The sequence below is a fragment of the Pipistrellus kuhlii genome, unplaced genomic scaffold (assembly GCF_014108245.1).
Source record: "Pipistrellus kuhlii isolate mPipKuh1 unplaced genomic scaffold, mPipKuh1.p scaffold_m20_p_3, whole genome shotgun sequence".
NCBI classification, from domain to species: domain Eukaryota; kingdom Metazoa; phylum Chordata; class Mammalia; order Chiroptera; family Vespertilionidae; genus Pipistrellus; species Pipistrellus kuhlii.
Genome location: NW_023425529.1, coordinates 134,901,802 through 134,919,363, shown reverse-complemented (window position 1 = coordinate 134,919,363; position 17,562 = coordinate 134,901,802). Strand labels below are relative to the sequence as shown.

Below are 17,562 nucleotides of genomic sequence, written 5' to 3'. Positions count from 1 at the left end.
CTTTATCTGAGCTTTACTCATACAAACAAGAATGCCCCTGAAAGGGTGTCGGATGTTTCCAGGACCAGAAGACCAGAAAAACTTTTGATGTAATTATCCTTAGCTTCTCTTTATTAATTCCCATAGTAACACTTGCTATAAATCGGTTTAGAAAAACTTGCTCACATACCTCTCACTTTGTAATTTTGTGCTTTATATTTCTTCATTTAAATATAACATTTGGCTCATTTTTAAATTGTTTAGGATGATACAGAATAAGAGATTATATCGCAGGTTTTCCTGACTTTAATGTATCTCAAATATGTGGTCCTATGGACACAACATTTGTCATATTCCTTCGCCTGCTATCTCTAATAGGCCTAAAACTGCAGCTTCATCTGCCACAGAGGAAAGCACAGCACTCCTATTTCTAATGAGGTGTGAAAAGCTGACCTAAAAGGAGCCCATCAAGTAGGAGTTCTCCTTACCCTTTCTCATACTGGTCAGTCCTTTGGTTAAATTGGATAAAACTTCCAAGGCCTTGGTTTCTTGATCACATTGGGGCAGAGGTGGGTGGGCAGAGCAACAGAGACAGAAAAAGAGAGAACAATTCAATCTCTTATGATAATAGCAGATTTCTCACAACAGGAGTTAAGATGTTATCAGTACCTAAAGTATCAAAGCATCAAAAGTCCTTAGAAATATTGAGTTCAAGTAGCTCTACTCCTGCGATATGCTGACAAGTTATAGTAGCTATTTAATAGCAAGGTCCTAACCATCCTCAGTTATGATTAAATCAACTTAAAAGTATAAGTTCTGCCCTAGCTGGTTTGGCTCAGTGGATAGAACAATGGCCTGCAGACTGAAAGGTTCCAGGTTCGATTCCAGTCTGATTTGCAGGCTCAATCCCCAGTAGGGGGCATGCAGGAGGCAGCTGATCAATGATTCTCTGTCATCATTTATGTTTCTATCTCCATCTCTCTCCCTCTCCCTTCCTCTCTGAAATCAATAGAATGAATATATATATATATATATATATATATATATATATATATATATATATTTTAAGATTAAGTTCCTCCAGGTCTCAGCTTTTTCTTTCTTTGTCCTTTATGGATGGGTTGGTGGGAAGTAACTTTAATATATCTGTTCAGATGCTGTCTTCTTTAAATGTGAACATCATTCACAACAGGGGAGAAGTCAGATAATCAACATTTTAAATCTTCTTTAAGTTGAACATTTGGAGAAGTCATTTTTAAATAAAAAGTCCAAAGTTCTGAGTAATCTTGGAAAAGTGGAAATGACACTATGATGATTCTAGCATGTTATATAAATTGACCATAACCAATAAAATTTTCACATGCCAATAGCATAAACCTATTAGGAATTATCAGAACTTATCCCTTTCAAGTCCCTAATTATGCAAGCATTCCCCTTTGCTATTTTCATCCGTCTTTGATTTCACTGTGATAAGACTATTGATATTTTAATTTTGTTCAAAATAAGAAAGAAGGGAGGGAGAGAAGGAAGAATAAGGAACTATGAACTCCCCCTACTACACAAACAAAGCATCAAAGCCCATTTGCTATTAAGTTATTACAAATCACTTTTATCTTCCTTTATAGCCCATAAAATGATTACTTGTTATACTCACCCTACTCTTCTTATTTTCTATTATTTTTGTGGACCTTTCTAAACTTCATTTTTTAAATATCTGAAATCCCACCTTTTCCTGCAAAGTTTATGTAATAGCTTACAGAGAATTGACCAGTTTCCCACTTCATCTGTTCTCCACTTGAAAAATTAACCTGTAATAATACTTCCATATTTACATTATAATAATGTACTGTATTATTAACAAGCATTTCAGGTCTGTGAGATTATTATTGCTAACACTTTTGCCAAATACATTTTCAGTGTTCGACATTAGAGTAAGTTGAGAGTGGCATGGAAAGCTAGAATGCCCTTCTGTACACAGACTGGCACAGATAGATAATTTTAAAAGATAACCAAGACAAAGAAATAATTATCACATTAGGAAGGCAAACTTAGTGACTAACCAAATACAAAGTAAACAGTCAACCTGAGGTAAAAACAGAGCTCTCATAAATCCTTACCCTTTGTCATTCTTTACTGTTCTGGGGTTTTCTTTTATGAAACTGTCAAGAGTTTGGTTTCTTTCAACATGAAAAAAATAATACCGATAACATAAGTCAATTTTCTAATACATCAGTGAAAGTCTAGAGCTATAACTTAATTCCTTAAATGCTATCAGTTCAGTTACTAATCATTCATCAACCCTTTTAATCAGACAAAATAAACAAAAGCATAGCTCTTGACTTTGAGATATTTACAAATACATTTGAAATATATCTATGAAGTGACTCAACTAAGATTTCAAATGAAAATGGCCTTAGTGTATCATAAATACATCAGTGGTAAAGGGCTGTGCTCCTAGCATTAAGTCTTACAATAAATACATTTGGTTCATAAACCAGCCTTTTGTCCACTACTTGGAATAGCCAGATTTCTTCCATTTTTAGATTTAAAAGGAGACTTGGAGATCATCTAGGTCATACCCTTCATTTTATTGGATAAGGAAACGGAGGGCGCCCAAGGTTACGTGACGCTCTCTGGGTTACCCAGATTGCTGTTGGTGCAGAGCCGGCCCTAAGATATCCACCCATCTCCTGCCCCTGACTGGGCGGTCTGTTCCACCAGCCCTCGGGATCCCTGTTCTGAGCTGGTGGTCTCCCTCAGCAAATACAGTGTAGGACTCAACCAAAGAGGCCTGTTAGAGTCTTAGTCAGGTCTTACCCTTTGCCGTCTTTGTTTGGCCGGCTATTCAGAAAGAGAAGACAGTCAAGGCTTTGGGCTCTGTAAAACAGAAAGAAATTCAAATAAAAAAATTGCATATTGCAATAAAATTATGTGGTATCTTGAAAGGTCAGCTACAATAAACATTCCTCATGAATTGCTCATTTACTCTTAGTGAACAAAAGAGCAGAACTCCTTCTGAGCAATTATGTCTGAACTAAATGCACAATGCTGAGGGCACCACCGCATCTGCTAGTACATTTTCATGCCAGAGGATCCAACTCCCTCCCAGTTAGTGTCTGACAGAATAAAACAGCAATCTGGGAGGTCACATTTGCAGGTTAGAGACAGATGCACTTACCTTTTCTCTATTTGCTCTGCCTTAGGAGTTGTTCTGAAGATGCCATCAAGACCTTGATTTCTTCAAATGTATTAAACAAAAAACCTTGTCAGTGGTAATAATAGAAACATAGACTCCATAGAAACATAGACCAGTTTACATCTAAGATAGGAAATAGAAGCTTGTGGGAAAAGATGAGCCACATTCTTGAAATTGCTTTATTCCAAACAGATACTTTGATAGACTCAACATTTAAATTGCAGTGGAACTTAAAGAAAAGTTACAAATTGGGGATATATAACCCATAACAGGTACACAGGTGTATTGTTTGGGTTCACGGAGTGTTGTTTATTTCTTATTTGTTTTTGTAATTTTTAAATATGTTTTTATTGATTTCTTTATAGAGAGGGAAAGCAAGATAGAAAGATTGATGAGAGATCCACTGTCTCCCACACAGCCCCTACTGGGAATGGAGCCTGCAACCCGGGCATGTACCCTGACTGTGAACCAAACCAGAGACCTCTTGGTGCCTCAATCAACACTCAACCACTGAGCAACACCAGCCCAGCCATGGATGCTTTTTCTTTTAATGTGAGCCAATATTTACAAGACAGCATGACCTATAAAAACCTGAATTTTCAGGACCTCCTGTAACACTGGGCTCAACTTCTCACATGGCAATACTCAGCTGGAGCTGGGAAACAGCTGTGCTCTTTGGAAAGGACATTCCCCTAAGTCTTATATAGTCATTTACACCGGCCTGGCCTCCACAGGCCATTGAGTCTATGATTCATGACCTCATACCTCTTTCTCATGTAGATCATTATTGTCAGAACAGGGTATGAAAAATACATCTCTTGATCAATGAACATATTTGACATTTGCTTTTTCTCTTTTTCTTTGGTCCAGTCTCTTCAGTATGTTAAAATGCAAAGTGACAGAGAGATAGTTAAAACTCCGGCCCTAGCTGGTTTGTCTCAGTGGATGGAGCATCGGCTTGTGGACTAAAAGGTTCCAGGTTTGATTCCTGTCAGGGGCACATGCCTGGGTTGCGGCTCAAACTCCAGTGTGGGGTGTGCAAGAGGCAGCCAATCGGTAGTTCTCTCTCATCATTGATGTTTCTTTCTCTTCTTCTCCCTTCCTCTCTGAAATCAATAAATATATATCTTTTTTAAAAAAACTTCACACTTCTCTAACACAAACCTCAATTTTTTTTTTATAATTTTTAAAGTATACAGTTACAAATGATTCAAAATACAGAGATAATGTTACCTAAGATAATAAGTGGTTTATGTAATGGTTAAACTAACAGCAGGTAGTGATCAAACCAAACTCTGTTTATATACTAAGGTAATATTTTGGGAAGAGAAATGTATTTATTTATTTAACTTCTTTATTAAATGGAATGTGAAAATCAAAGTCACCTTAATATTAGAGTCTTTGCATTATAGTAACCATTCATAATAATGATGCAATGATGATTTTCACAAGCTTTTTATTCAAAATGTGTAGGATACTTTTGCCTAGCCCAGAATGTGAGTCCTCATGCTCCAATATTGAAAAGACATAAGAAGTCATGTCATGTAATTCAGAAATAAAGCAAAAAATAAATGTATTGAAATCTTACCTACTCAAGCTTTTGTTCATTTTGATGATATTATCCAATTCTTCACTTTTGGAAGAAAAAAAAAAATCTCACATCAGTCAAAGCCTGACCAGAATCAAAGAGCAGATTCACCTTAAAACAGCTGAGTTCTCTGAAATACAACACGTGTCCCACCTCTACCATCTAACAAACACCTCTTTCTTGAAAAACTTCTTTCCCCGACTTCCAACTGAATAGAGTCCCTCCATTTTTGCAATCCCAGCAGCATTTTTTTATTTGTACCTCCTCTAGGACACTTACATGAATGCACTTAACATGACAACTGCAACTTGTCCCATACGATTGTCCCTGCTCCTGTGCATACAAGTGTGCACACAGACATATCCCACTTAGAATTTAGAACTGTGCTTTACCTCAGATCTTCCTCAGTCTTTCATATAGTGTCTTTCATCCAGTAGATACGTAATACCGGTTTTTAACTGAGTCAACAAGTACATTGCCTAATTATAGATCCTACTCTTGCACAATGTATTTTCACAAAGCAGCTATTCAATAACATTTGTTCATCCTTAAGTCTGACTGATTTCTTGAATTTTTGTTAACCTCATCCCAGGCCAGCTAAATTTGGTAGCCTGTTTTTGTATTTGAGGACTGTAAAATCTTCACTGGCTGCTTCTTTGAGAGCAACCTGTCTCAGCGAATCCTCTGGGTACCAGAATATTCCTTAGAAACACAAGCTCAGCTCTCCCCGAGAAAGCAGCCTCAGTGGGTTTGATGGTCCTCTTCCCTCCTCAAGCGTGTCCTTTCCTCACCCTCTTCACCACCATTTCTTTGGTGTCCCTCATTCATTTTTTCAATGAAAAATTTTTGGTTCTCTCTGCTTCCTGATTGAGAACCACATGTTTTTAATACTTTCTCAATGTTTCTCTTTTTTCTTGATTCATTACTGGTGTTAACCAGGAGGCTGTGAGGCCCAGTAACTTGGTAGTTACACAATCAGGCTCCCAAGTGAGGAATCCCAGTGCAGGATTCACCACGTAGGAGTTGGCGACTCTGGGTGAGCTACCTAATATCTGCCTTGACTTCTCCATCTGTACAATAGGCATATGAATTGTTCCCACCTCACAGAATCAATAAACTAATGAGGATAAAGTGCTTATTATGATGCCTGGCAAGTCATAAATTAATCTTGGCCATTATATTAAACAGTTCCCAGTCAATAATAAAATTTTCATTTTTCACTTTTGAACTGCATTTAGAGATGCCAAGACATTGGCTTAGATTTAGAAAGGTATAATTGCAGAGTGATGTATGTGCTTTGAAGAGGCCTGACACAGCAACAACAGTCCTCTTAGAGACCCGTAAGAGCACATTAGATCAACAACCATCCATAGCTGAACCTGTTCAGGTAATATTATGTATTCTATGGTAGGATTGAAGGCTGAGAATAAATACTGAAAGACAAAAGTCACTGTCTGTGAAAAAAAATGAATCTTCTCTCCTTATGTGGGACAAACATTACCCAGGCCCCTGACACAATGCCCCATTGTCTTTTCTTGCTTGAAATTCTACCTTCCAACTCTGAGGCTGTGACTCTGTCCATGTCCCCAAGGGAAAGAGCAAATTTAACAATCCTGTAAATTTTAGCCACAGACCTTTCTGACTGGTATGAGTCACAATAATGAGATTATCAGGATTAGGGTTTGCTCGTGTTTATCACGAGAAAATTAGCATAAATCATGAGGAGACACTCTGTAGTAAATTAAATAAAATAGAGATTACATCCTGAATGAAGAAGTTCAGCTTTTAAAATGACCTTAAATTGATGAAAGCTTTGGATATTAAGTTTCACCATTGCATTTGCAATAAATTAAATGCTTTTAATCAGATAAGAATTTCACAAAGGAACTTCACAAAGAGCAGCTGGGATAAATAAAGCTATTCTAGTCCCTATGAGCATCTCACAGGAACAATACTCAGCTACGGAAGCAACAGACATTTTCCCTGGGCCCCCTACCCCCCCCCCCCCCCCCCCCCCCCCCTGTCAAAGCAGCAACTTCTCTCTGAGAAGAATGTATCTGGCTTTGGAATCTGTGTGTCATGGCTGGGGAGAGTGGACAGGAAAGTTCAATGGACTGCAACTCTGGTTGTCTTTGTTTGATTTATGAGAATCAGTGATCTCTTCAGTATCACTCCCCTATCTTTCTCTTAAACTTCCCTTTCACTTACCAAAAACTATCTATTTTTAAACCCTATTAAAAACAAAATATTGCCTCGAACCAAAATGAATAATTAAATTAGAGCTCTAATTTGATGAGAGGAGAAATGGAAATGAAACATTCCTGATACTCTCTCGAGTTCCCTTCCAGATTCAGAGCTCCTCTTCTGTTTGTGAATTTGCACAGAGCTAAGTGTCACTTCTGTTTCTTCTCTGCAGTTCTTTCAACCGAGGCTGCAATCCCTAGTAACACTAAGCATTGCTAAATTCCATGAAGAAAAAAAAATTGTAGGCATGGGATTTAAACTATGAAATCTTTATATTCAAGGTTTTCTCACTGTGCATCATTATTTTGCCATATTCTATAAACACCTACTTTGTACAAAGCATCAGGTTAGCCTCAGTAAATAACATATGATGAATAAGAAAAAAATATCTGCTCTGACAGACTTAGAGATGATAGAGATGATGAAATATTTACATAAATAACACGAAATAGCACCAATGTGATTAGTTGTTATAAAATATAAATTGTGGAGCTCTAATTGCTTAGAGAAGCAGAAGTCACATTTCACTAGATCACTAAGGGAAGACTTCCTAGAAGAGGTGATATTTGACTTGGTTCTTGAAAAAGGTAGGACTTGGGTGGATGGAAATGGTGACCTTGAGGCTGGAAATGGGAAGAACAGAATAAGCAAAGGCAGGGTATCTGGAAACTATAGAAAGGAAGCAATTTAACCTGGTATTGAATATAGGGTAACTGCAAGGGTAAAGTCAGAAATAACTTCAGAATGTTAGGTTGGGGCCAGCTCAGCAAGGGCCTTGTATGAGGTTTTATGTGATTGGGTGGGCAATGGGGGGCCAGTGGAGTTGGGTTCGAGCAGAAACTTAGGAAAAGAACTTTGGTGGGGATGATGGGTAGTCATTGTTCAGAGACTGGAGGAGTGTAAGTAAATCTGGACAAGCTACTCTAATAACCTGCGCTGAAGTAAATAAAAGTTTGAACAGGGGTGAGGCCATAAGGGCATGAGGGATACTTTAGACTAGGGGTGTCGAACTCAATCAGAGAAGGGGCCAAAATCTAAAATCCAGCCTAAATCGCGGGCCGAATGGTTTACTGAACAGTCATAAACTGTCATTGTGATGGAAACGCAGCGGAGTGCAGTGATGACAGTGAGGTGCGGGCCACATTGCAAGGCCTGGCGGGACGGATTTGGCCCGCGGGCCTTGTGTTTGACACATGTGCTTTAGACATTTAATCCATATATGTCTGGTTACATAGAGAGAAAAAGACCTGGACAAATCAAGAATGACTCCAGAAAGATGAATATTAGAACAGAGGAGAAGTCAGGAAGTAGCCTCTTTAGGAATAAAGTTGAATATGGTCTAGGACATGCTAACTGGGAAGGCTGTGAGAGAAATAAATAGAGATCTGACAAACAACATAATTACAGGACTGGTGGTTTGGAATGAGGTCAAGACCATGAACGCTGAGGTCATGAGGCTGTGTACTGTCACCAGAAGAGAAAGCAGAGGAAGAAAAGTATCCATAAATATCAGCAAATTTTTCAGGACACATCCACAGACACTGATTCTTTCTTCTTTTAAATTCTGTATTATATTACAAACATCAGAATGTTGCTTATACTGGGAACTTTAAGGTACTGGTAAAGCATTTTGAAACATAAAGAGAAGAAAAAAACACAAGCTCAAAGCTCTGAGATCTCACCCCTTGTCAGTTCTCTGAAGTGAAGTCGCCACTTTGACGATGTTCTCCAGATCCTGACGACTTCAAACAATGAAAAGTAAATACAGGTCAATGACAGTAGAACTACCCTTGAAGCAGCTAACATTTCTCACTGTTCTCAGTGGAGGGAAAAAAAAGCCATAGTTCATGTGATATTTGGAGATTATTGAGCCTAACTGAATAACAAAATAGTTCTATAATATCAACTCATGATACACACACACACACACACACACACACACACACACACCCCACGCTGTCATTCCACATGGACATTGGTTCTGCCATCTAGTGCTCACTGAAACAACTACAGTTTCTTCTAAAATGTAATTGGCTGAAGTTCTACACCTAAAAAGAAGGATGTGGAAAAGAAAATAAACTGCACAAGTAAACACAGAAGCATGTTCAGAACTTTTTCTACCGAAACCAGTCAGTATTAAGCAGCCTATTCAGATGATTGGTTCATCCCTCACATGAGGTGAAGAGGCACTGTCTTCTTAGGCTTCCAAAGGGAAAGGAAGTACATTGTAAACATGGGACAGGATACCCAGACAGCTTAAATTGATGTGGGTCCCTCAGTCTACACATCATGAAAAGGAATAATTCAAAAAATCCTTACAGGTCTCCCTGTATTTAAGGCCTGTGTTTCACAATGTTTGATAAAGAAAAAATTTTGTAGTCTAGTAAATTTGAGAAGTGTAACCAACTTTTGGAGATTCAGAAGGTACACATGCATACTGAAGGCTTTGAGAAGTCGTATGTCAGAGAACTCTGTTTGTATTTCCTCAATGTGTTGGGCCAATGAACCCTTCCTTTGCATGACGTGCATTAGCCTCTGGTGGGACATGGGGACACAGTCTGGGAAATGGCGAAGTAGTGCTGCACCTTAAGTTACTAGATACTAGAGAAACATGATGCTTCCCATAGGTAAGGTATCTGTGTGATGTATTATGTTTCAAAAAAGTTTTGCCTGAAAAATTGGTTTACCATAATGATTAAAATGGTAAACTTATAATAATAAAAATTGGCTTATCATATTGATAGGTCTATAAAATAGCACTGGCTTAAAAGCTAATTTCAAATAGCATTTTTTCTAAAAAATAAGTCATAATGATATATCCACAACAAATACTAAACTAGAAGAGTGTGGAAGACAACAGGCGTAACTCAGGACTGTCCTGGAAAAACCTTTCCCAAAGTTGTCAATACAATGTGTGGGCCTCTTCCTGATGAAGCAGGTAGAACTGGAGGTGACCTTATTTATACAGCCATGGGCAAAGCTTTTGTAGAACAAGTTCAATCGAATGACTAGATTTCCACCTATTCATTAATACAACACCAGCCTTGGGACATGAAGAGATGGTTTCCTATCTAAGGGGTTTAATCTTATTCTGTTATTATGTTCAGACAATTTTGATTGCTTTCTTTATGTAAATCTTAGAATAAAAATTAAGTAAATAGAATTCTTAGGTGCGTATAAGAATACTTATTTCCCACTATATTGAAATCAGCTGGAAAACTAACTATTTTATTATTAACTAGAGGCCCGGTGCACGAGGGGGTCCCTCAGTCTGGCCTGCACCCTCTCGCAGTCTGGGAGCCCTCGGGGGATGTCCAACTGATGGCTTAGGCCCGCAGCAATTGGCCTTCTTTAGTGCTGTCGCAGAGGTGGGATAGGCTCCTGCACCACTGCTGCGCTTGCCAGCCATGAGCCCAGCTTCTGGCTGAGTAGTGCTCCCCCTGTGGGATCTGGCAGAAACTGGCTCTACAACGTCACCCATTGGCCAGCCAGAGAGGGATTGTGGGAAGGCTCTAGGATATGTCCTACCCATCTGCTCTATCCACATCACCCAGACCCCGCCCTGCAAGCTAACCTATCAGTCAGAGCATCTGCCCCCTGGTGGTCAGTGCAGGTCAGAGCGACTGGTCGACCAGTAAACTGTCTGCTCCCTGGCGGTCAGTGCATGTCATAGCAAGTGGTTGAGGACCTTAACATATCATTAGCATATTACGCTTTGATTGGTTGATCAGCTGACTTGTTGACTGGACACTTAGTATATTAGGCTTTTATTATATAGGATTATTTAGTATTTTTAAGTGTTCTAATAAAGCAGATTTTATCATTTCTATAAATGCATAGACATAGAAATAGTTCATTTTACCTTATATTTCTTTCAGCAGATCTGTTGTTTTCTGAATATACACTTGCTTTTGGTGGACAAATCTGCCTGTATTTTAAAAGTTAAAATAATATTTGTTAGGTAAGAAAACACTTCTCTATAAAATTTAAATTGTTAACAAAACATTTATGTCCAAAAAATCAAAGTGTATTAGAACACTATTTGAGATAACAAATTTCTCTAGAACTCAACCGCAGATTCCTTTTGAAATTATAGAGTCTAATATAGTAACTTTCCAATTTAGTTTATCTCACTTAATGTATTTTTAACCACTGAGTATATATAGCAATATCTATTCTAAATATGTACATTTATGTTTGTTTTATTTTAGTTTCAGTCATCAATAGAGCATTTTGATACCTATCTCTTTTAGATAATGATATAATATTTTAAAATATTAATAATAATTTTTTATATTAGACATCAGATGAGTAATTTTTTCTTAAAAATGTTCCATTTGAATACTATCATGAAATATAACTGCTCAAATATGATGGGAAAAATTTTTAAATTTCCAGTATACGCACTATATCCAGAATGTTCAGATTTAATTGACAGAATTAAGTTCTATGATGCTAGGTTCTGTCACAACTTATGATATAGGTTTTTCTCTGCTCTTTTTCCCAGTATCTTATTGACCTACTTACACATTCTTGCTTGTTCTCAAGAAATTGTATTCACCTTTTCTTTGTGCTCCTGAGGACTTGTGTTAATTACCTAAGGAACACTTCCCTTCCATGTTCTTTCATTAAAACCATCTTGCTGTGATTAAAATAATCAGAACTTAAAGCATGTAAGTTGTCCTACTTTTATTTTTAAGATCATTGGTGGAAGAAATAAATTAGACTGCTTAAAATGGATTAGACCAATTCCCATGAAATTTATCTTCTTTTGAATCTACATAAATTCACTACTCTAGAGTTGCTGATTTTAGATTAGAATTTAGGAGTACTAAATCCAATTTATGTTAGCCCCCTAAAAATGCTATTTAAATAAAGATTTAATTGATCAATGGTATAAAAGAAAATACAATTTAAGATAAAGAGCTTAAAAAGTTATTTTTAAGAGTATAATTATAACCATTATACAAAAAAATGTTATAAATATGGCTTATATTTTTCATTAACTCAATGATGATGTATTCTCTTGACACATTGAAAAAATGTATCATTGTCCTAACTGGTTTGGCTCAGTGGACAGAGCATCAGCCTGCGGACTGAAGGGTCCCAGATTCAATTCCAGTCAAGGGCATGTTCCTTGGTTGCGGACACATCTCCAGTAGGGGGTGTGCAGGAGGCAGCTGATTAATGTTTCTCTCTCATTGATGTTTCTAACTCTCTATCCTCTCCTTTGCGGGGGGGGGGGGGGGGGGGTGGCTGGGGGGGAAATGTTCTTAGAATAAAAGTATACATTTATATATATATAAATGTATACTTTTATTCTAAGAACATTTCAAAGTCCCTATGAAGTTTTACTGGATAGAAATTCAGACCTGGGGTTTTAACCAATGGGCCAAACACTTACTGCTACATAGCTCCATCGCCTAATTAGCATTTTCTAGCTGCAGCTACCCTCTTACTAGAGAATAGTTCCAGAATTGCCTTACATGTTGTAAAAAAAATCACCATTGAAAAGCAAAAATACAAAAGCATCAAAGGCAGGCAATGAAGTGGATTTGATGATAGTCTTAATTGAGACACCATTTTTAAGTTTCACAATAATAATGGAAATGTGCAATGTACAACTTGAAAAGTGATTTGAGCTTATTAAACAGTTTAATAAAAACACATGTGAAGATGTTCAGGTCTCTGAATTTGTTTCTTAGTACTAATTATAGAATGTCAGAGATTCAAAGTAGAAAAGCAGTCTGTCTTTTATTCCTGATTTGGAGACAAGTTAATTAGAATATTTTTCAATATTTGTGATAGTTTTGAAGTAAATAACAAATTTCTTAGCTGAAATAAGACTAAAAACTACTCAGTGGTATTTCTTACCTAGGGAGGATTTGAGCAGTAACAAAAAGTTTCAAAAACATCTTTGATCAAAAATTGTAGTTTTTAATGGGAAACCTAACTATGACTGAATATAAACCATATACATACATGTAAAATACATATATATATATATATATACAGTATATGTACATATACTGTATATATGATGCTTTTGTATATATATATATTGTATATATATGCATATAATAAAAACTATATGTATGTGGGCATGTATATTTATGAAAGAGAGAGAGAGGTTCCTTGCATATCGGTTCCTACTACATAAATTAGAGGGCATCTGAGCATGAACACTTCCTAGACATTGACATTGTTCAGTTTCTATCTAGAAATTGTATTTCCAAAGACAATTAATGGTCATAAGTAAACATAAACATACACTTGTGTTGACAAACAGAAGTAGGAAAGTTTTACAAGTTTTTTAAATAAATGTACACACAAAACACACCCATACTTTACACAAAAACAGGTCACAGTTCAACTGCTTTCATTTTCCTTGAACTTCTTCATTTCAGAAATTTTGGAGTGCTAGGTCTTACCTATTATCCCGTCTCAGCTGGTTAGGAGATAAAACAGGAGAACTGGGCTTTGGTGGTATTGGAGGATGAACACCTGGTTCCCTTTAAAATAGAACACAGCAGTTCATTTCACCTTGGAAACGTGATCTATTTTAGCATCTATTAATCAAATGTACTTATTACCTACATTAAAATATCTTATGCATTGTACAACCCCCATACATGAGATAACTAAAAGGTCAAATCTAAAAAGCACTAAACTTTAAAGAAGTCAAATATTTAAATTATAGATACTTTAAATATGTAATCAAAATTTTGGAAGTCTTATCTTCTTTAACTATGATTTAAAACATGAGTGTGTTTTTTAAATAGCTTAATACTTTGCTAGGCTATTTGGCTCAAGTCATGGCAGTTTTGGATCAGCAGCACCTGAGCATGGCTCTTGGGTATTAATATATAAGCCCCTTAAGGAATTATGTCAACTATCAGGCAGCTACAGAAACAGCAAGGAAGGTTTTCAATTCCACAGACCTCAAGGTAAAGTTGATTTGAAATTATTTTCTAAATCCCCCTTAAATGTTGTTAGTACAGGCCAGTTTGATGCTAGAAAGCATAGACATACTGTCAGCCTAAACTTTGCAACAGTGCCTGACTGGATGACCTAGGAACTGGAGTTAGGAACTGATGTACTATTTTGAATTGAGTCAGCATCCTACCCAGAGCATGTCACTCACATCACCACCACAAACATCCCAATTGTCCATATCATTCTCAAGATAAATTCCATACCCATTGAAAGTAGCCTTGATCTAGACTCTGTGTACCTCTATGGTCCCTGCAGCACATTAGGTGAACATGTAGGCTCTACACCTAGGCTGCCAGAACTGTCAGCTGTATGACCATGAGTAAACCAGACCCAGTTTCTTCTTCTGTAATAACCCTTCTACTAGGATTGCTGGGGTGTTGTCAGAATTGAATGAAATCATGCTCTTATTTGTAAACATTTATTGGTAGCTTTCTATGTATAAGGCATTATACAAAAATGGACAATTTCTCTGTTCTCAAAAGGCTTTCAGTAAACAAATAAATATATGATAGATAGAAAAAGTGCTATATGGATAAAAATAAAACAGAATAAGGGGTAGGAATAGTATTTTATATAGAATGGCCTGGGAAGGCCTCTCTGTGAAGTAAAATTTGAGCCAAGACCTAAAGGAAGTGATAAATGAGCCACGAGAACATCCATGGAAGAGCATATAAATATGGGCATGATCAAATTACAGGTAATGTTTAATACTTGAAACTGGATGAAGTCACCAAGGGTTAGTGTAAGTAGAAATGAAAAGTGGGCAAGAGTTGAGCCCTGGGACCTGTAATATTTTTAGATGTCAAGAATATGAGAAGAAAATAGCAAAAGAGTGTTGGGAGAAATGTGAGGGTGCAGATGTTAACAAGGAGTAAGTGTTCCAAAGAGTAACTGGCCATGCCAAATGCCATTGATAAATCAAACAAAACAAGGACTGGTTGTTAGCATGGTTTTGGCAATATAATGATCATTGGTAACTCTGATAAGAGCAGTTTTGATGGAGCAGTGGTGAAGAAACATTACAGGAGTGGTTTTAAGAGAAAATGGGAAGTAGTGACATTGAGGTGTTTCACAGTGAAGAGAGAAAAGACACATAGCTACATGAAGGTCAAGGAAGGTTACTAGAGTAGGTAGACATGATGATGGGAATGATCCAATGAAGAGGCTACAGTTGATGGTGCAAAAAATGAGGACTCTGAACCAAAAAATCTGGCTCCAGGAACCCTCTCCAACCCATACTGCCTCTTAATGGCTCCTTGGGCAGCACCAATGGCTCAGTTAAGGTTAGTACTCATAGAATTAAAATAAGGCTAGTTAACATTGTTTTATCTTGCCATATTAAGTTGCTTTGGGAGAATATACCGAGAGTTGAATTCAACTAAGTTTAGAATTTATCCAAGTAAATACAACAAAAGAATAGTAGCAAGGGAGGGGAGGGGCACACATAGAAGAGATTACAACGAGGGACCATGAGATTGACATGGAGGGAAATATGGATATGGAGAGAGGGGAAGAGAGGATAATAAACTGTGAAAGGATAATAAAATTAATGGATTGGTGGTTGTGGTGGGGGTAAGAAATTTCTGGAATCAGAAAACTGGAGGGGTGGGAGCTGGATAGACAGAAAGTGGAAGCCAGAGAGAGAAAGCTTTGAATTTGAAATTTTATACTGTGTGTGGTTACCTACAAGAGCAATACCTATGGGTGGCTCAGGTATGCTCAAGGACAAGATCATTGGAGGAGTCAAGAAAATGAAAGGCCAGGTTGGGAAAAGATCCTCTTCAAAGGTTTTGAAATCACCAAGCATTCTGATACGAGGCATGACTATGAGAGGCAATGAGCCTGATGCCAAAATCTTCAAGGAGTGAAAAGAATGATCCAGAGACCTTCAGATAATTCCAATGAGGAAGAGAAGTGCACAATGGCATGGCTCAAAGAAGATGAGGCGTGCAAAGGAGGAGGGAATTAAAATTGATAGGAAGTAGCAACGAGGAGCAAACAGAGCCCCGTGACATGTGGATCGGAGGAAAACAGTCCTCCCTGAGAGGAAGGCTGTGGGAACAGGGTCCTCTAGGAGAACCAACAAAGAAGTGAGAGATCATTCAGGCAGAGACTAGGTTAAAGAGCAGCAAGTTTTGATGATACTGGATGGCACATCCATGAGGCACTGTGGAAGGATTTGGGAGATCATGATGATGTTAACAAGGTTGGCAGACATAGATGAATTAGTCCCAGAGCTTTCTCCCAGAGTGTGGTAGTGAGACTGGGTGATGGGCAGTGAGCAGCAGAGAGTGGAGAATGGTGGGTTTCCTGACTCTCATGTTGATGGTGGAACTGAAGCCAGGAGAAGGGCATGAACCCTTTAGAGCACTGCCTGACTGTTAAGTGCTCAAGAAGTGCCTAGTGCTATGGTCTTTGTTTTTACCCCACAGGAACCCCTAACTGAACCTGTGCCAATTACTTGCATTTTCTATCCCCCTCACCCCTACACACACACATCACCATATTCTGGATCCTCTCTGGAGTATTACCTCCTCCCTTTCACCTGGATACCTCCTCCTTGCCGTTCAGACTTTGGCTTGTGCGTTACTGTCTCTAGAGGTACCCAACACTGTGTTGGGAACATTCCTGTGTTTCTCACAGCACACCGTCTTCACAAAACATATCATGATGTTTTGGATTACACATAATTTTCTGTCTTCACACTGGACTGTAAGCTCCTAAAAGGATAGTTGTATCTCAAGTACTAGAATTGTGTATGACATGGGTGTCCAATAAAGATGTGTGAAATAAGTGAGAGGAGCAATTAGATGAGTTTCTATTTGGTAAAGAAGGAAATGGGTACTTGAAGCGGGGTCTGAAACTTTCAAAATCTTTAAGTTCAGCTGCACCACAGAAGAAGTCCATTGTTGATTCCACACCTGTGTACCTAGTAGGTGCCAGGTGTTCAGCTGAGTTTTTTGTGTTACATGATACGCTGGGAAAACCTATTTACATAAAAGTGGTCTCCTATTGTGACTCAGAGTTAGAGTTTACAATTAGATAGTAATTTACTAGTGTTGCCATCATCTTCTCAAAAAATATCCCCATTTGGGGGATAATTTGATATCACTCACATGATCGTGTGTCTTTATTGTACCTGTGTGGATTAGCTAATTATATGCTTTTCTCCCAGGGGTAAAGGATAGGGGTACGAAGGTAGTCAGTTCTGGGTAATCATGGATCTGCACAGGGCACTGGATATCTGAGAATAGGCAGGAGAGGGTGACAAGATGAAAACGAGGATTAAAAAAGGATGATGCCAAACAGTGTTTATGCCAGAACTCATTGATGAAAAGCCAAGTTTCTTCCAGTTTGGAATGGCTAAGGCCCCCAAAAGGAGGGAAAATACTGATTGGGTATGTCTGAGAGGCAGAGATGTGTGGAGATGGTTTGGAGCATACCCAGGAAAGAAAAGAAAAGGTGGGCGTAGAGTTGCCAAAGCCAAGAAAAGTTGGGGAGCATATTTATTTCTGAGGGTAACGCATTTACACCTCTGCTGGGCAGGGGCTAGGCAATG

General features: G+C 37.9%; 1 protein-coding gene across 25 annotated transcripts in view; it reads right to left on the bottom strand.

Moving 5' to 3' along the window:
* The window catches only part of SCEL (sciellin), a 106,976-nt gene that overhangs the window by 37,083 nt on the left and 52,331 nt on the right, over window positions 1-17,562 (bottom strand). For 16 of the 25 annotated variants that reach the window (XM_036455824.2, XM_036455835.2, XM_036455818.2 and 13 more), the window contains 8 exons: window positions 13,439-13,519; window positions 10,870-10,935; window positions 8,690-8,749; window positions 4,764-4,808; window positions 3,158-3,217; window positions 2,797-2,856; window positions 2,097-2,156; window positions 468-527 (listed from right to left, as the gene is read on the bottom strand). In XM_036455824.2, the coding sequence (XP_036311717.1) occupies window positions 468-527; window positions 2,097-2,156; window positions 2,797-2,856; window positions 3,158-3,217; window positions 4,764-4,808; window positions 8,690-8,749; window positions 10,870-10,935; window positions 13,439-13,519 (492 nt within the window). The remainder of the gene's footprint in view (window positions 1-467; window positions 528-2,096; window positions 2,157-2,796; window positions 2,857-3,157; window positions 3,218-4,763; window positions 4,809-8,689; window positions 8,750-10,869; window positions 10,936-13,438; window positions 13,520-17,562) is intronic. The other 9 variants (XM_045588720.1, XM_036455840.2, XM_036455837.2 and 6 more) reach the window with 6 other exon arrangements.